General features: G+C 37.1%; 2 protein-coding genes across 3 annotated transcripts in view; both read left to right on the top strand.

The window, feature by feature from the left end:
* LOC134751023 (DNA polymerase interacting tetratricopeptide repeat-containing, protein of 47 kDa) overlaps positions 1–20,547 on the top strand; it is a 160,508-nt gene that overhangs the window by 47,578 nt on the left and 92,383 nt on the right. The gene's annotated exons all lie outside the window — the stretch shown is intronic.
* Positions 571–18,705, top strand: LOC134751230 (BSD domain-containing protein 1-like). 2 transcript variants are annotated; one of them, XR_010128612.1, is made up of 10 exons: positions 571–741; positions 2,344–2,440; positions 10,386–10,502; positions 10,634–10,691; positions 11,145–11,242; positions 11,758–11,969; positions 12,145–12,267; positions 12,987–13,099; positions 13,763–17,157; positions 17,353–18,705. XR_010128612.1 is itself a non-coding variant. In XM_063686614.1 (9 exons), exons 1-9 carry the CDS (start codon positions 728–730, stop codon positions 14,074–14,076), a joined length of 1,146 nt encoding a protein of 381 aa, XP_063542684.1. In that variant the 5' UTR covers positions 571–727; the 3' UTR covers positions 14,077–18,705. The 2 variants fall into 2 exon arrangements, 1 of the variants encoding a protein (XP_063542684.1); XM_063686614.1 differs by having other exon boundaries at positions 13,763–18,705.

Raw genomic sequence — 20,547 nt, 5'->3', positions numbered from 1 at the left:
TGGTAGACTGCAAATGAGATAAAAGCTATATTAGGTACATGCATTAATCCTCATATCAGGCGGCTCTTTGATTCCAAGGATTGCATAATTTTTATACTTTTTAATGATTTTTAGAATATGAAAATTATAAAAGTGTAAAAGTTATGCAATCCTTGTATTCCACGCATTTCATTTCATTTCAACGAGCCGCCTGCTACAGATTTCTTGAAATTGCCGCGTTTTTTTCAGGTTCAACTTTCATTAGCCAGACTATTATCAATTTGCCAATTTCGTGATTATTCTTTTACACGGCACATAAACTTATGCATAATTTATCGATATAAAAAGTCGACACAGTTACATCCCTAGCAAATTATCAAACTTATGACACCGTACGTAAATGAGAAATAACAAGCATATATGCATCTCTTTTCGGCACATTATCTAATTCGTAAGGAAGTAAAGTACGGGTATACATATTTGCGAAGCATTTTTGCCTTACTTCTATGCTTTAGTCATTATTCTGAGGTTCTGTCCGTGGTGGCTTTAATGTTGCCAGGCATAAAATCTAGCTGTCAGCGCCACACTACTTTTTAACGAAGAAAAAAAGTTGCCTTAATGTCAACGCAAACAAAACTATGTCAAATTTGTTGTAAATTTCGTGTAACAAAACATACAAAATCAGACCAAATTTAATGTGCAGAAACCCATGTGCCCCTTTTATTTTCATTTTAAGTGAACCTGCTTCATGATGGCTGAAAAGTAAGTATTGCGGAAAATGTTACAAACAAACTATTGTTGATGTCAACATGCTTTTTCTTATCATAAATGCATATTTCTCAGTTTTTAATTGGTTTACTATAATTTATTTTGTAAACAATACCTCAACACATGGTTATTACGAAATTATTAATGATTATGCTGCTTATATTCTAATGTAAGGCCATAAGATTGTATAAATTATCTCAGTCATATCAGTTCATTTTATTATTTACGCTTATTTGTTGTCGAGATAATTTCAACGCTACGGTCAAATGTGATTGTAAATCGCAAAACATAATCATTATCCTTAAGGATAATGATTATGTTAAGAATGCCATTAAGTTTTATTGTTGTTTGTAAGTGGGAAATGTTGTTTGTGAAGTTAAATAGGTCACATATTACTGTAACTAGCTTACGAACTACAGTCTACAGATCAGGATAAAACTAGTACACTGTGCGTATTGCCACGGAGTTTCTTTACTGTTGGTATATAACCTATAATGTTTTTAGTTATTATCAAAATCTATGTTTATTTATTTACTTAAATTAATTATGTTATGGAGAAGCAATAGCTATGTAACTATTTGTAGGAGTCAAGGACTTTTTTTACTGACAAACATGCACAACTACCAAATATTAGATGCTGCTTTATTGTTTTATGTTTAACAGACTACACAACACTGTTTGAAGATTTTAATACTATTATTTTGTTATGTTCTTTCTTTTAATCTTAATGATATTCATTAATTAAAGAAACAACTTTGGCTTTTTCATTGATGCACAAAAATTTTTTTGCATGTTGTTAGTAATTTTCTTATAGCTAGTAGTTAGTGTTAAGTTTGTGTATGTTATTTACTAATTTAATTTAATTTGGACCCCTCTTTGAGTGGAGGCCTCCTCCAATTCTCTCCATTTTTCTTTCCCTGCAGTTTCATGTCATTTTGTAGTGTTTTTCTTCACACAGCACACAGGTTCTTCATTTGTTTTGAAATTGTTTTTTTGTTCAGGTTTCTGTTGTGTAGTTTTTTGTTGTTTAGTTTCGCTGGGATTACTGGTTAGAGTTTTGTTGCGCATGATTTGTTTGTGGTTCTTTCGTTGGAGGGTTGCGGTGGCATAGGCCACACTTTTATTTACTTATTGATAATAACGATACAGCTATCATAACAGTTGCCTGATGCGATAGTGTAGCAAAGTGTAAACTAGAGACATATATTTACGTATATACACCTTCACTGTAACAATTAGGGAAATCATGAATTAACCATATGTGTACTGGGTCAAACTTGGAGGATATAACCAACGGAGGCGCCTTGTCTCTAATTTGTTGTACAAAAAGTGTGCCAATTTTTGCGGGGGAGGGGAACGTCAAATGTATGCGTAACGTCAAAACAGCCATGTCAGATAAACGTCAGTCCATACATTGCGTATGACCATTGGCCGACTATTTTCGACAGAGGGGAATGCCTGTTAACGGCTACTCTGTTTGGTTATATCCTCTAAGCGGTCAAATTGTTATCTTGTGAATGCATTAATAAACTTTATTTCTTTTACTAATTTTTACCATTTTACTTGTCATTGAAAAACCTTTGTGTTGTTCGGCAGGTCTCCTGATGTGCAGGCGAGTGAGCCCGGTACTCCACAAGTAGAGCAGCCGTCTGGTAACTGGTGGGACTCTTGGATCACATCAGCTAAGACCAAGGTTTGTCTCATTTTGTCTTTTAAGGCTCCACATCTTAGACTCCCATAGACTATCGCGTAAGTAACGCAATTTTCGAAGATCTTTGACCCACCCTCACCCCCGTGTACCCCCCTCACCTCAAAGTTACGTAACACCCAAGTTACCGTAAAGTCACAATTATGTTCAGCAAAGTATAATCATAAGATTCATGAAATGAGCGAGCGTGTATGAGGAATGTTATAATGAAAGTGAAGGAAGCGAAAGAGGTAAGTCAGGATCGTAGCAAGTGAAAATCCGTGGTCTCTGCCTACCTCTCCAGGAAATAGGCGTGATTATATGTATCTATGTATTTTATTTAATTTATTTATTATTATTATTAACAATATATTTACCCGGCATTACAGACAAGCCAATACACCGAGAAATTAAACATTGCAGATTACACAGTATACAAACACATGAAATATATATAAGAGACAATTAATGTAAGTGACATTAAACATAAGTGCTGGACAGCCTGTCATCCATCAACTCGCAGAACTTTAAACATTCACGGCACACAGTCGCCCATCTCCAAGCAAACAAGTCACATTCAGGTGCCGATGTCAGGAGCGCATTGAGCAGCGTCAGTGCACGATAGAGCGGCGAATTCCTATGCGACTTAATAAAAAAAACATTGTTACGTAACGCCTTGTTCCATATATTGAGTGAAAAATTCACTTCTTAGTGGAGCTATACAACATTACAAGTAGGTATATAACTATTCTTTATTTACATACAAGATATATACAGTGGTACTACGTAAACGAAATTAATAACTAGCTTAAATCTAAAATAGGCCCTTGAGGCATTGTACCAAGGATGCTGGCGGCATTTCCTCGCTGTATCGCAATGCTGATACGTTGTGCGAGGAAGCCGCCAGCTCTTCGGTCACCAGTTACGTCAACCAGACGCTTCGCGATTTCTGCAAACAACTTATGTGCGCTGGGACCCCATGGACCTAGAGTTTCAACTCCAAATGGTACGAAATGGTACTCTCTACCGAAGCTCTTATATTTATTACGTTTACGCTTAGTAGGTATTATGTTTTAAATTTCAAGGTCGGTCTTTAATAGTTTAGGTGACAACTCACCGTCTACGTCTATAACTATTAATTGGTCAGTAAGTTGTTACTCTGATAGTGACTGGTTGAACTGTAAAAATATGTAAATTACCTATTATAATGTATGTAATATGATTTATTTGTCATTGTTTGTTTCTGTATACAACATATAATTAGTGGCAATATAATCTAATAATACTGTGTAGTATGTAACGATTTGTCTTTGACATTGCTTATTTAGATTTATTTAGTTATTTAATAATCTATTTTATAACGTGAACAAGGTTTAATGCTGAGAAATTTTACATATGAAATTAAATATACCTTAAAGGAAATACAATAGGTAACAAGACTTATAAACGATCATTGAAATTAAGTATAAACTAAGTAAATTAAAAGTAAAAAAATAAATAAATATTTAAATAAAACTTACCCACCTATCTTAAGTCCCCTAAATCTGTCCCTTGCGGAAGGGTGCCGGTAACCTACATAATATAAGGCTGGCTACATTCTTACGCTTAATATAGTTTGTCAAAGGGCTGTCTCATTTCAAACATAGACAGAGAGACTCATACTATCTTTGTCTTACACTAGTACTAGCACCCAAAAGAAAAGGATGAGTATAGTTTTTTCTGTTCTTATTTACTGCCAATTTGGTTTGACCAACTATTGCTATGCTTATTCTTTGGCCATTTATATATCTCTCTCACTCTCATCTTAAAGTTTATCCCAGTTGAATCCTCCATACATGCATGTTGGGCTTTGGAGCCCAATGTCCGGTAAAAATACCTATCATATGTATTAGTTATTAGACTTATTAGTAAATTATCTCTTGCAAATAATACAGGCTGGCAAATAATGTTGCAAACATTCTTGAGTCTATGCTAATTATAATACTGTTCACTTGTTCAAATATGTATTTTTTTTATAACTACTACCTACATATGAGTCATATTGAGTGCATCAAAAAAACGAATTCGGTTTTCCGTGCTCGGCTAGCAACTAGCTAATAACGAAATTAAACGACCACTCAAGGATCAAAAGGAGAGTCCACATAATTGCTTGATGCTTCACTAGACACTGCATTTTAATGGACGTTGCAGGCCGGTGCGCTTGCGCAAATGGCTCGTGATCAAATGTAATTGACAATTTGCGATACGCTTGTCTGAATGTTTATTTATACATATAGTGACTTACTCTAGCAAGGGTTGGGGTGTAGCAAAGGGTCCTAGGACTTGGAAAAAAAATCGTCGCTGTGATGTCAAATTGACACTACTTTTTAGGATTCCGTACCCAAAGGGTAAAAACGGGACCCTATTACTATGACTTCGCTGTCTGTCTGTCTGTCCGTCTGTCACCACTCATGAACCGTGATAGCTAGACAGATTAAATTTTCACAGATAATGTATTTCTGTTGCCGCTATAACAACAAATACTAAAAGTGCAATTAATATTATGCAATAAGAAATTCTGCAAAGTAATATTATGCGAAAAGCAGTATGCCAATAGTATTTCTGCCAAACGATATTGCTACCAAGTAACGTTATGTTATACAAAAATATGTCAAAAAACTTTCTACAACACAATAGGGAACCGTACATTAAAAAAGCGAAGCCTTACTAGGATTGATATCCCTTACATTTCTACATATATTCATGTCATCATTCATTCTGTAAGTATATCATATAAAGAATATGTATAAGTTTATGATTTCGTAGTATTATTATTATTATAGCCCTTTATTCCATAAGAAGTTTTATATGGTTTTTGTATTTGTAATTTAAATGTTATCTTCTATATGGATCCCTCTTTGGGTGTAGGCCTCCTCCAATTTTATCCAATCATCTCTCTGCTTCGCTTTCTCCATCCATTGTTTTCCAGCTGTATGGACTATGTCATCTGCCCACCGTTTTTTTGGTCTTCCTATGGACCGTTTGCCTGCTGGTGCTTTCCATTTAGTGTATGGAATGGATTTCGTAGTAATATAATAATAAAAATAATAATAAATAATAATAATAATTAATTAATATTTAATACTGGGATAATTAGTATTTATTTTGTAAGTACTTATTTTGTAAATAGTAGGTAGCAATTGTCGTTTGAATTTTTCTAGTATTAATCCTGCACCTAACAACCATCTCTTTTTAGCCCAGTGGTTGACTGGTAGAGAATGCCTTATGGCATTAAGTCCGCCATTTGTATTTGTACTTATAATTTTATGTGCAATAAAGTTTAAATAAATAAAATAAATAAATAAATGTATTCCTACTTAAACTGAATGTGTAATATCATCCACCGCTATAAAAATTTCGTAAACGTTAATTTAAAACATATTGAGTCCACTAATGGACAGTTAAGGGTGGTGCAATTAGTAAGTCTTACAGTAAGCAAGGTTATAAGCTAAGTATCTCCGCATACAAATAGGTATGCAGGTGTGTTAAACTAATAGTTTTGCTGTTTCGTTTTTGGTTTGCCGTTCGTATTATATCAATTATATGTCGTAAATCTATCTACTTTTCTTAGGTGTATACAGTCTAGACCTTTGTCCTATCGGAGGTCACAGAATCGTTCAATACGTTCTTAGAAGATTTGGCGAATTGCCAATGTATGTATAATGCCGGCATCAATTCAATAACTTAAGATTTCGCTACGGGGGCCCTTTGTTTGACATAATTATTGAAAGTCATAATGTAATGATTGTCAGATTATCATTAGTCTTAATTCTGAAAGCGTTACCTTATCAGGATTTTCCTAAGGTTATCCTATAGATAGGTTAGTTTAGGTTTGTTTTATGGCAATCCTGAAAAGTTATGACTAACGAAAATATGGATAAACAGTACATTATGACTGCAAACTTTATGGGAAACAATAGAGACCCTTTCGCTACATCTGCCCCATCAATTTTATCCTCCTAAGCTATACAAATGAAAGTCCAAAGAAGTGTGCTATTGAAATTTAAACCTATATAATCTAGAAAATAAAGTTGGCTTTGTTTAGTTTGAAATTTGAATGAAAGAAAACAAATAGAATTCTATTCTATTGGAATATGATTTATATTTCATCAAACTGGATAAGTAATATATACTATTTCCGTGGTTTCTGCCAAAAAATTCATTTCATTTCATTTTCTAGGGTTTCGTACCCAAAGGGTAAAAACGGGACCCTATTACTAAGACTCCTCTGTCCGTCTATCTGTCAACAGGTTGTATCTCATGAACCGTGATAGACAGTTGAAAATTTCACAGATTATGTATTTCTGTGGCCGCTATAACAACAAATACTATAAAGTACGGAACCCTCGGTAGGCGAATCCGACTCGCACTTGTCCGGTTTTTTCAAGTAATGCCGTCATTGTTGCCCCCTGGTACCAGAATAGTATTATGTCATCAGGTATAAATTTTAAACTTGCTTAAAAGAAAGTTCGATATTCAAAAGCACAAAAATTGCCTTGGGTCTTACGAGGTAGAATTAAGGGCGTCGTGTGGACGGCGCGGACGCACGCTGGTGCCATTGTAAGTAAAATCAAGCAATTTAAAAGTGCTTGTTGCTAAGCCTATTTGAATAAAGATTATATTGACTTTGACTTTGAATCCGTCGCACGCGTCCGCGCCATATGAAAAGATTTGTCCCGCCCAGTTTGTTGCCTGTCCCATATTGGGATACCCTCCTCCAATTGAAGGCATGTTTACAAAAACAACATTTTTTGCGGATTTGAGTTTTTGGTATCATAGCATTCGTTTAAGCAGGATCTACACGTAGAGCAAAAGATAGTGTCCAAAAATGACCCCAATTGTCCAAAATCAGTCCCGTAATCAGTTAAGTAAGATAAATCTGTACTTCTCTGATAGAATACAAAACATAATTTCTATTGAAACTTGTTTTATTATATTATAACTAACAAAATTTAACAAAAACAGCATAAGGGACGAACTTATTTTTCAATTTTTTTCCAAAAATACTGGTCTTTGAAATGTGTAATCGTATATTTCAGAACTATTGGCCACTTACTAAAATCACCTACACAATGTTTATGTCCAATAACTAATATATAAGAAGACATTTAGTTTTTTTCGTTTCCTGTAAATTCATGTCTAGTGTAGTTATGTTGTTTTTGTAAACATGCCTTCAATTGAGGGCGGATTTAAATCTTGAGGCAGAGGTGTAGTGTTAGAGCCGGCGTAGCTTTATTTGACGTTCATAAGCGCATTGTAATATGACAAGTTGATTAATAAACTATATTTATCTTTAACCCGCTCACCCGCTCCGTGCAACCGCGTCAACTAGTGGACGCCCTAATTGTGTTAGAAAATTAGGCATCCTGTCCTGCTCCAGAATTGAAATTATTTACTCTTTTTTTATACCACGTCGGTGGCAATCAAGCATACGGCCCGCCTGATGGTAAGCAGTTACCGTAGCCTATGGACGCCTGCAACACCGGAGATATTACACGCGCGTTGCCGACCCTAACACTCCTCTCCCTCGTTGAGCTCTGGCAACCTTACTTACCGGCAGGAACACAACACTATGAGTAGGGTCTAGTGTTACTTTTACCTTTTGTCTTTTAGTTCAGTTCAGCGATGTAAGCATGAATAGGTAACAGACAGAATTAGTTAAGCATGAATAAATTTATAGGCCTGTAATACAAGCAATAATGTAACTAGACTGTACTCCTCATACTGACCAACATTTGTCCAGCGACTTTTAAAAATAACTTGTGTTTTGATTTTTAATACACTAAAGTTTAATAATAAGGCAATGTTTATGTTTAAGGCGTGACAAGCAACGTCAATCACAATGATAATGGCGTACATTGAAGATAATATTTAATTTGTATGAAAAAGAGAAAGTCAGACTTCATAATTTTTAGGGTTCCGTACCCAAAGGGTAAAAACGGGTCCTATTACTAAGACTTCGCTGTCTGTCTGTCTGTCCGTCTGTCAGGCTGTATCTCATAAACCGTCTCATATCTCATATATCTCATAAATAGCTAGACAGTTGAAATGTTCACAGATAATGTATTTCTGGTGCCGCTATAACAAATACTAAAAACAGAATAAAATAGGTACATTGTATGTTGTAGCTTGTAATAAATATTTAAGGGGGGCTCCCATACAACAAACGTGATTTGCCGTTTTTATAGATAATGGTACGGAACCCTTCGTGCGCGAGTCCGACTCGCACTTGGCCGGTTTTTAAAAGTTATTGAACAAAAGTGTCCCCTTTGAGGAGTACAATCTATGTTTTAATTATTTGCTCGTGTCAAAGGCCACACCCGGTATGGACGTATGCACCAATGTTTTTATATCTTAATAATCTTTTTTATGAGCTATATCAAACGATAACGGCTTTATCTTATTTAAACCGTACAATAATATTTACATTGCTATATTGCAGACCCGAAAACAAATTCTCATGATAACAGGAAACACAATCGATTCCTTTAAATAAAAAATCTTAACCTTGGGTGTGTATGGTCTACGCTTAACTAGAAATGTAAAAAGGTGATTAAGCTAAGCTTAAGAAAACCTGTATGATTAAGAGTCCCCGGCAAGCTCGGCTCTCCATACAAACGCAGTTCCGCTCTCATTTTAAAACGACAAGCTAGATTGCTCTGAAACTTTGTAATTACAATAGGATAAGGTATATCTATGTCTGTAATTAGTTTATGTAGCTTCAGATACATTAGTTAAAAAAATACAGCGAATTGAAGATTTCATACAAAAATTTGTTTTTGCTCTATTTCGTTTGTTTTATAAACTGGAGCTATATAAACTAATTTCAGACCTTGTCATTGTATGTGCAAAGTTTCATTACATCTACTAGTTTTAAAATGAGAGCGGAACTACGTTTGTATAGGAAGGTGCAATTTGGCCGAGCTTGCCGGGGCTTCTTAAGACGCTCCGATGTTTGAGTGAGACAGAACGTTATGCGCGTATTATAGCGACATCCCGCTCGCACGTCGCAGCGACGTGCGAGTTGTATGCAGTATGCCATGCGCCTTAAGTTTGCGTTGCGACCTGTACGGCTACCACGACTTTCACACTGACATATGCGCTAATGCCTGTGTAACTTACTTTCTATATAAATCTCGCTCGCACTAATATTTTAGTACGAGCGAGATGCATAGAAAGTAAGTTACGCACACGCTAGCGAATATGTCAGTGTCAAGTCAATGTCAAGCTTGTGGTAAGGCTACAGGTTTTATTTCGCTTCCTCGAACTTCGTACGCGTGTGAACGTAATTTTGACACAATCCGCCCTAAACCAAGGGATGCAGCGGCAATTTATATAGAATCTTCCAAAAAGTTTCGTTTCAAATATGAAGTAGGTAACGTTTTTTGCTGATGTATACTTGATGAAATTAGAAACTACCTCATAATCAGGCATCGTAAACTGCGAGCGAAATCCATTGAAGTACTAGGGTTTGTTAACTTGTTACTTAGTCAAGTCCAAGTACGTCATTTCAATGGATTTCGCTCGCAGTTTACGATGCCTGCTCATAATAGTATTTAATCCTATATTTTTAGGAGATCCTTTAATACCTACTCATTGTTATTTTAACACACAATAACTGACTAAGATTGTATCCCAGGTAGCTTGTCAGTGAGTGGTGTCCGTCGGACATCACTATCACTACATAGTATAAAACTAAGTCGCTTACTGCTGTCTGGATGGATGTCTGTCCCTATGTATGCTTACATCTTTAAAACTACGCAACGGATTTCAATGCGGTTTTTTAATAGATAGAGTGATTCAAGAGGAAGGTTTATACGTATAATAAACCACATCATACATCAGCATTGCACCTGTGCGAAGCCGGGGCGGGTCGCTAGTATCTTATAACCATTCTTCTATTGTATTCCAGTCAGCGGAGGTATACTCTATGGTGAAAAAGGACCTGGACGAGATCGGCTGTGCAGTGAAGAGCGAAGCAAGTCATGTATTCAGCACAACGTCTACGGCACTCGGGAAGACGCTTAAGGTATTATCTAAAACAAGTTTACGTATGAAATATTATTTTAGATTTTTTTCTTCAAACCATTTATCACGTTCGCCACAATACTTTTTTTTCATAATGACAAATAACTTCTGATATATAATTCTTTGTTTCAGCTGGATGAACCTGAATCACCCGCAAATGTGATGAAGAAAAGTCTCAGCACTTTTATTGGTAAGCGTTTTTTTCATAAATAATGTTAAACCACCGGCTATATCAGGAAGCGGCATTAGCAGAGAGGCGTTCACAAAATACAAATAGCTTATTCGCAGTAATATGGTTACATAATGGACTTAAAGTAGGTGTACAAAATTATTCTGCATATCACACCTTTTCTGGCGTGCGAATATTAAATGAAGAACTTAAAATTAAAGGACTAAAACTATCATGCCACTAACTTAACTAATCTTCTTTATGAGCAAATAACTCTTTTATTGAGTAAAATACTCTATGAGTAAGCCATAAGCAACAAAACATTGTCCCTTATTACTACGGTGAAGTGGAATACATATATAAGTGAACGAAAATAAAAATAAATCAGGAGAAATTATGATTATTATTAATACTAATATTTTTCTAGCAAAATGGTTGAATACATCGATAAACCATAAATTTATTGTTATTCAGGACAAGTGAGCACAGTTCTCAACCCTGAACCAGACGACGAAGATGACACGGAGGTCATCTTGTCTTCTGGAGACACCACTATGCTGTCCACGTACAAGGTCAGTTCCACTTTTAGCCGTTATCAACCCCCATGTTTAAAATGAAAAGCAAAAAAAACTTGGAACTTCAAATAGGTGTATTCGGGTACCTACTTCTGAATCAAATCCAAATGTCAGGTAATTCCGAAAGTAACCAAATATTAAATATTATAATGCGAATGAATATGCCGTGTGTATATCAATAGCTCGATAGCTTAACTGTCGAAGTAAAAGTCGGCACTGGGTGCCGTTTGTTTGTTGTTTAATTTCGAGCGCTCGATTTCGTGTGGCTCCCTTCAATATATCTCTACTACTAGGCATTTTAATTCTACTAATAGAATTGAAAATGAGTGTTCAATACCACTAGATTCCCAATTTCTGTTGCTCGTATTTGAAAAATATCAATTCGCCGTTTTTCACAGGTTTTCGAGTGGCGAAATCGAGCGCCCCTTGGTAGAGCTTTTTTTTAAAGTTAATATAATTCGTAGTAACGTTTCTACTTTAGAACCAAATTGAAAACAAATTTCACATTTCAGAAAGAGCTAGAAGCCCTCCAACGTGTAGACGCGACATATCTCGTCCCAGCTTCAAGCCCTGAGCTAGACGCATGGCGTGCCTCCCTCGAGCTGGGTTCGGAGCTGATCTCGCCCGTCTCGGCCGCCAAGCGTCTCGCCGCCAGCCCACTGCTGCGCTCGATGTATGACAAGCTTGTGCCTGATGCCGTCTCTCATGAAGATTTTTGGGAGAGGTAGGTTTGTCTCCGAGTAAGTAGTATGTACTTGTGTGTGCGCGCGTGTGTGTGTGTGTGTTTGCATATGCGGATTGCGCAGCTGCAGCTACATTTATGTTTAACTTTGAACATAATTCATATTGTGCTGTTTTTAAGTAGCTGAAAGAATATTAAAATGTTTATTTTTTGTCAGGTACCTGTTCCGTGTAGCGTTACTGCAGGACCGTTTGGCGGCCGCTGCGCGTCGTCTGCCGGCTACAGATACTGATCCTGTATTGGCGCATTTACCCCGACAACAGACCGACCCTATACAACAGTAAGTAACACTATAACATTTAAAACTTTCGCATTTTGAACACATATGAAAACAATGGGGTTGGCAACTGTCAAAGGTTTGCAGATTTGGCGCCATCATAGCTTGCCCCTTTTTCTATGAGATTTGACTTAAAGAGCTGGCATCCAGGGCATTAAAAAAACAAAAAATTGGCACAATTCTAGGGATTGACAGGGCAAGCTATGCTGGCGCCATCTGCTAATTATTTCGACCGGCCAACCCCATTGTATCGGGGCTATCGCGAATTTATGTTGTTACCTTTATTTCCGACGTTTCGACATTTCTGATTTGACATTTTGCTGGGACTGGGACATCAGATACGCGAATACACCTGCGCCATCACTACATAGTACAAAGTCGCTTTCCGCTGTCTGTCCGTATGTCCCTATGTATGGTTAGATCTTTAAAAGTACTCAACGGATTTAGATGCGGTTTTTTTTAGTAGATCTAGTGATTCAATAGGAAGGTTTATATGTATAATTTGTAAAGGTTTTGTGTAAATTAGTTGAACTACTCGTGCGAAGCCGGGGCGTGTCGCTAGTTTTGAATAATTTCCAAAAAACTTATTCGACAAAAATTCTAAATAATTATTGGACTCGCTCACAAAATTTCACGAGAATCGGTTGAAAACCTGGCAGGAGACCTTCGCTTCCCTCGGTCAATTATAAAAATATGTAGTAATCTCAATTATTATATTTCAGGAGCCCCAAGAAAGTACTATCCGGTGTCGAAACCGAAGTAGAGGACGAACCAAGCGAGCAAACCGAGCCAACCGAGCCTTTGGTACTAGCGGACACTGTGGCTTGGGAGGATGGTGAGTAAGTTATTATCGATGATTTGTTTCGACTAATTATTGATATCAACTAACCGAAGGCCGACATTTCTTCGACGATATCCATGGACATGGCCGTACTGCAACATCATCACCCTGGACTCGGTACCAATTATTAATTATTTCCTCCCAGGAGATAAATCGTAAGGGCGGTGTATCATGAAGCGTTGTGAAGGTTAGCTGCTGCTCCGCTGGTTTTCAGGGACTTTTCTTCTCGTCATGTTGAAACTGATATATTGCTTGAGAGGAAATTAGTCAAAAAACTTTCTGTTGCTGGCTTGTGTTCCACAAGGTTCAAATTTGAATGGCTAATAGTATATTTGGTACGCACTGGCCAATAGGAAAAAACCGGCCAAGTGCGGAAATAAACAGGCAAAAAAATCACGTTTGTTGTTTGGAAGCCCCATTTAAATATTTATATTATTCTGTTTTTAGTATTTGTTGTTATAGCGGCAACAGAAATACATCATCTGTGAAAATTTCAACTGTCTAGCTATCACGGTTCATGAGATACAGCCTGGTGACAGACAGACGGACAGACGGACGGACAGCGGAGTCTTAGTAACCCTTTGGGTACGGAACCCTAAAAAGGACATGAGTACGTTTTTACGTGTAACCTAAAGTTGTACATTCTGTTTCTCACAGAAGACTTCGCGAATGACGTGGAACTGACCGAAGAACAACAAACCCTACTTCTAGAAGAATACGAGAAGGAAATATCCAGCAAGAAGACAAAACAAACCTCGTCCCGCGACCTGGCCAACAACAACGTCAAAAACAACAAGAAAAACACTGGCAACACTAAACAGAAAAATAAAAATGGCGTCAAAGGTAAATCTGACGTTTGTGGAAACGATTTGGTAGAAGACTATTTTGGGGAAAAGGAGGTAAAAGATGATGCTAGCGCCAATTCGGATGAGAGTTGGGAGAAATTTGACATTGACGAGGAAAAAGCTTAATCCGGCCATAGATTAGAATAAATGTGACGTTCCACGGAAAAAGGTACCTTATGGCGGCTGGCGCTTACGTCACAGCACCGCAATAGTATTGTAGCGGCGTTAATAATAGCGTAAATAAGGTACCTTTACCCGGGGGACGTCACAAATATCTTAGCTTTGAATGCCTTGTAAGGTTATTATAGTTGGGTCAAACACTCGCTGCATGCGGATACGTAGTGTGCTCTCTGTCACACCTACCTGAGGCGGGCGGCGTCCTGTCTCTTTTTTAATTGCTTCGTGTGTAACGAGTGTTTAACACAACTATACATGGTTTTACATAAGTTTCAAATGTATTTGAAGATGCCCCTGAACTAGCTATGACAAAAATACAATCATTTTTGTTCACTAATATTCACAGGCTCCGCCATTTTTGAAACTGCAAAAACTGAATTAACAAAAAACACTCTTTTACGGATTTCGCGATTATACTGCCTCACAACCTATAACAACCGTAAGTTATATCGGAAAACTAGTTTGTTATGGATTTTTTCATTAGCGAGAATACGGTAATTAAATATTTTGTAATATATTACAAAATTATATTATGTAGTTTTCGAATTTTACTGACGGCTAATACGGCTATTCTGCGTCGTGGCGCAATATAGCCCTGAAGCGAAGATTCATCAATGCCATTAATAGACTGAGCTAGTTTCGGAAAATGGTACATGATAATAAGCAAGAGCAACGGAAAAAAAATGCTGCCCTGTCATTCTGACCTCCACCTATCAACTGCTGCCAGACGCTTGGATCCAGTGATTAGGATAGTATAGTAAACTAGTGGCTATATGTGACGTTTTCAACCAAAAGGTACCACGTTGTTGGTTGTCGATAAGGTTGATTTCAAATTGAATCTATATGGAAATACCGCCTTATTGACAACGGACAATAAGTACCCTTTTGATTGATAATGACACATATGAGCTGTAGACCTTGCGTTAAGCTTAGAAAGTGTAAAAGTAAAAAATAGTTCGTTGAGTCGTTATAACAGTGAACTCACAATGGTCTTAAGCGCCATAGACGATATTGGCCCTTAAGTCCTTCATGTCAATTGGATCGACAACTTGATTTTATTGAATCATAGAATCTTGTCACAAAATATCATGAGAATCGGTTAAGAATTGCGACCTGTAGAGGAGAACATCCGGACATACGAAAGCAATATGCCCGAGTCAGAACGGAGACCTTCGCTACAACCTTCGCTCTCGACGTCATCACAGAGCGGACACGCCATACATCAAAAATCATTTGCGCTTCTATGTGTGAACGGCACGTCTGTACACACGTCATGCAGCATTGTGTGAGTAAGTTGCTTAAAAACAGTACTGAGCGGCCGGCAAACGGTCGTCAATCTGCTGTCGCGGGGGAGGTAATTCGAATCGGGGCGGGGCGGTGCGTGGCCGTTCTGTATGATAATACTATTACTTATTCTGTAACGTCATGAACCGTTTTCCGAGGTTAGCTCTATATAAAAAAATATAGTTTTTCGATTTCAAACGGGCCCCGAACGGCTTATCCTTTGTCAATTGTTAAGTAAAACGGCGCGTGCTACTACCTGTATAAAAAAATGGTTGGATCGCTTTAACCGGTTAATGAATTACGACTCTATTGTAATTGGAATAAGATTCAAAATGAACTAATGGAAAATGGAATGGCCGTATGGGGCCCGTTTGAAATCGAAAGACCATCACATCCTCTCTCCCTGTTGCATTTATTTTTGCCTGAATTTAAACTTCTTGGTTTAGGCGGTCTTCATGCTGCATACGGATCCGCCCGCCGCTTCGGTGTGCGAGCGGGACGTCGCTACTTGAATCACTGTCTCGCTCACGCACCGAAGCGGCGGGCGCGTCCGCATTAGTAATGTCCGCTTTAGTTAGTAGCCTGCTCTTTCGAATAAATATGTACATACGCAAGTGCGAGTGAGACGAGTATAACAACTATTTGATGCCATTTCTCGTTTTAAGATTTTTGCCCCAAAAATGTAAATGATAGCATAGATGCGTTATTCAAGAATTTATCAATATATATATATATATATTCATAAAGCTTAGCATATCTATGTTAAATTTTTGTCTCTTTCTAATACAAAAATGTTAAAATGACAGATAATTATCCAAATACCCAAGATAGGTTTGAAAGAAATCTGTTATAATTTAAGATTAAATCATGCTTTTGTACCAGCTAAAAACTGTCCTAAATGTAATGCAAATATGCAAAGCAAATTTCTGAAGTGTAAATAATTCTAGGAATTATCGAGTGATGTATTTGTAAAAATCTGCGTCCAAAACCATACTATGTAAATGTAGTAATCGCTATCAATATATCTAATCGGCTAAGGTGCTCATAAATATCTGAATACGTATGTAACATCAAGGGTGCTCAGATGTTTTTGAGCATATTGACTGCATAGGTATATATGAAGGTGATATTGACATGTAAAAGTGTGATAACCGAGTAACTTATCCTTTAGCCGCCCACGAATCAAAATTGAGCCCAATTCGAACGTACATTTTGATATTAAAACGATATCAAAACTAATGGTTCTGTGAGCTGTAGACCTCGCGATAAGTATAGAAAATGTTAAAGTGAAAAATACTTAGTTCATATATACAATTATTGATTGATCATAAACCCTAATTTGATATTCAAGATAATGCATATCTGTAAGTTATAGAAAAAAATCGTAGTTTTTCGCGACATCCTTTCCCACGGCCGACGTGTTGGATTTGCATAGTTCATTGAGTCATTGGTCAGTGAACTCACAATGGTCTTAAGCGCCATAGACGCTAGTGGTGCTTAAACCCTTTATGCCAATGGGGTTGGCAACTGTCAAAGGTTTTCACAGATGGCGCCATCATAGCTTGCCCCTTTTTCTATGAGATTTGGCTTAAAGGGCTGGCATTCAGGGCATTAAAAAAACAAAAATTTGACACAATTCTAAGGGATTGACAGGGCAAGCTATGCTGGCGCCATCTGCTAATTACTTCGACCGGCCAACCCCATTAACGCATCTTGAAAAGTTTCAAATACTGCGGTGTCAGCATGGTTGCATTTTTATCACCTGTCACTATGCCTGTCACTTTCGCACTTACCTATTTGTTAAAACGTGACAGGCGTGGTGACAGGCGATAAAAATGCTACCGTGCTAAGGCCGCTGGATAGACAGAAAAAAAATCTATTTTAATCATAGAATCTGGTTATAAAATTTCACGAGAATCGGTTGAGAATTGCGACCTGTAGAGAACATAAGGACATACGAAAGCAAATTGCCCTAGTTAAAAGGGACACCTTCGCTAACGCATCGGTCAATTATGCCATATCGTTGTCATTCGCGCCTGCATTTCGCTCGTACTTGTCCGTACATGTATTAGCGCGCGCGAGACGTACGGGCGAATCTAGATACCATTTTGATGTTTAAATGTAAGTATGAATTGGCCTTCTTTCCAAGACAATTCCAATTATGAATTGTCACTCAAGATTCAAAATACAATCGAACGGGAGGCCTTTTTAAAGGACTCTGGGCCGCTAGAGGATTGAAATAATTATAAATTATGATATATAAATTATGATATAGATAGTAGTAAGTAGTCTAATAGTAGTATTTCAGCTTTTCTATACGTTCGGTAAGGCAAAGATGCATTGATTGTATAAGATGTATATAATTCAAGAAAATTTCGTGCTTCGAATATGATGGCTGATGTAGATGGCGCTGTACGTCTCCGTACATTATGCAGTAATTTTTGTAGGACTCCTAAGAGCCGCGAAAAACGAAAATCGTGATTTCGTTATCTGCCTCTATCGCACGAACATGAAGAGTGATAGAGAGGCAGATAGGGAAATTCCGGTTTTCGTTTTTCGCATTAAACCCTCTTCCGCCATATTGGTGGGAGTAGGTACAGTCGAAGGCAAAAATATCGATCCAGACAAATGGCTCTAAAATATGTGAACACGACTTTATTGTCTGAGGTGTAAGAGCGTACACATATTTTTTAAACTTTGGGAATGTATATATATTTATGCCCTTGACTGTACATCGCGACGCGCCAGGCGGGTTCTCTGTTCTTAATCGCTTTTCGGTCCTGTGCTGCCCCCTATAGCGTGCACGCTTCCTCGTCGTGCATTGAATTGAATGCGATAACTGGTTGTCAAAAGTTGACGTTTGGCAATCCAGGAACCACTAGGGAAGTCAAACCGGTTTTTAATTGTATGAAAACCGGTTATTAACCGAAATTACATACAAATAAAAACCGGTTTGCATTCCCTAGTATCCACAAAACATGGCGCCATCTATTTAAGCTGAACTCAGGGCCACGATTTTTTCTTAATCATTTACACATCTTATATACTTAATATATATTTGATTAAGGTCTTAGCTAGAAGTCACAATGTAGAATACATAATGTATTTTCGCAGACAATACGTATTTTAAGTTTTTTGGCACCATTAAATTTCAGTGCAATAATTTGGTTTGAAATATCTTTAAATTGTTTAATACATAGATGTAATCAACCGATTGTATGAGTTGACATTAGATTTCGTTATGTTTGTGTAAATTATAATTATTAATATGAATTAAAGTTATTAAAAATCGTATTTTTCATTTTATTTTCTCCTCATAGTGCCATTAATCATCCATATATACAAAGAGGATATATAGAGGAGTTCTGTCATAGTAAATGTTGTAGCAACAGTAAATTCACTGCCATCTATCGACACACGACTGACAGACAGTTTTAAAGGAAACTCAAAATTAATCTGTGAATTAAAAAAAAAAATTTTTCGTTGTTAACGGTTATTTTTCGCCAGATGTAAAAAGAATTACCGGGTCGTGTGCACACTTTTTTTTTGCCAAATTTGACCAAAAGGCCTTCATTTTTTGCTCCATATGACCTCAGGAATGCTGGAGCACATTACATGTAACCAGAGATTTCTTTGCCAGAGATTCCCTCGGTTCAAACTGCCCCACACAGCGCCACCTAGCGGGCGGGGCGCTGCACGACGAGTGACGTCACAGCCGCGAGCGCGCTGATTGAGCGATGAACTTTGCGCGTCGATTTGCCGTATTATTATTAGCTGGATTATCCATTCAGATTTTTTGGTATAGGATGTTTTGAATGGTTGAAATGTTTTTGAACAGTACCACCCTATGGTATTTACTCACATTAAGAGGCCCCGGCAAGCTCGGCCGAATTTCACCTTCCCATATACAAACGAAGTTTCGTTCTCATTTTAGAACTACGGGTTAGATTGTAATGAAACTTTGCACATACAATGGCATGAGGTATATTTAGGTCTGTAATTGGTTTATATAGCTTAAGTTTGTGAAATAAACGAAATAGATCAAAAACAATTTTTGTATGAAAAACAAATTCGGTGTATTTTTTAAACTATGGTATCTGAACCTACATAAACTAATTACAGACATAGATATACCTTATCCTATTGTAAGTACAAAGTTTCAGAGCAAACTAGCTACTCGTTTTAAAAGAGCGTAACTACGTTTGTATGCAGAACCGAGCTTGCCGGGGACCCTTAAAATAGACCGAGCATTAAATGAAGGTTAAGGTACCTACTGTATTTGAGTATGTATTAAGTATATATAACTAGGTCTCGAGCTATTCGAGCAAGTGAATGATTCCAAAATTGAACCACGAGAGTAGCGAGTATTTCGAAAAATGGGATCTTAAGTTGTACGTACGAGGGTTGAGCAAAATGCCTGAGTGAACCACACTTTTTTTCTCCACACAAACTCAAGGAAAATATTAACTGTAAATCATTACAAATCAAATGCAAATTAGTAAATATTTATCATTCAAAATCATCATCACTTAGCTTCTATTTAGTCTAGTTCATCATCATATATAAATTGGCAGTTATAATATTGAACTTTATTGGCATGTATTAAAGTTCAAATTTAAACAAATATTTTTTATGAGCCACCATGAGGAAACAACTCAAACTTTGCATCAGATTATTTTGCCACTCTTGTAGATATAAAATGCAATTTTCTCATTAATTTGTGATGAATAAATTAGCCGAGCTGGTGAAGTGTTTTATTTCACGGGAGTTATTTATTTCGCTCATATAGGCAAAGATAATATATATATAGGTATTTGATATAAGTAGAACCTGTTGTGGTTTTGTTTTTCGCACAGTCAAAGGAACTATCTAAGCCTAAACAGCCAGTATTATGTATTCCAGACATCACCCTGTGCATGCCGGCCGTTATGGCTCGCTCCGTACTTATTAATAACGTGAAGAAAGCACAAAATCTGATCGGCCCGTGCTGTGGGAGTGCTCGGCTTCGTACGGTGGGCGACATTGCACATTTTGTACATTTTATAGTAATCCCTACTAATATTATATATGGGAAAATAACTGTCTATTCGTCTGTCTGTTACCTCATCACACTTTACCAATTTAGATGAAATTTGA

This window comes from Cydia strobilella, chromosome 21 (genome assembly GCF_947568885.1).
Source record: "Cydia strobilella chromosome 21, ilCydStro3.1, whole genome shotgun sequence".
Classification (NCBI taxonomy): domain Eukaryota; kingdom Metazoa; phylum Arthropoda; class Insecta; order Lepidoptera; family Tortricidae; genus Cydia; species Cydia strobilella.
This window is presented reverse-complemented; position numbering and strand designations above follow the sequence as displayed.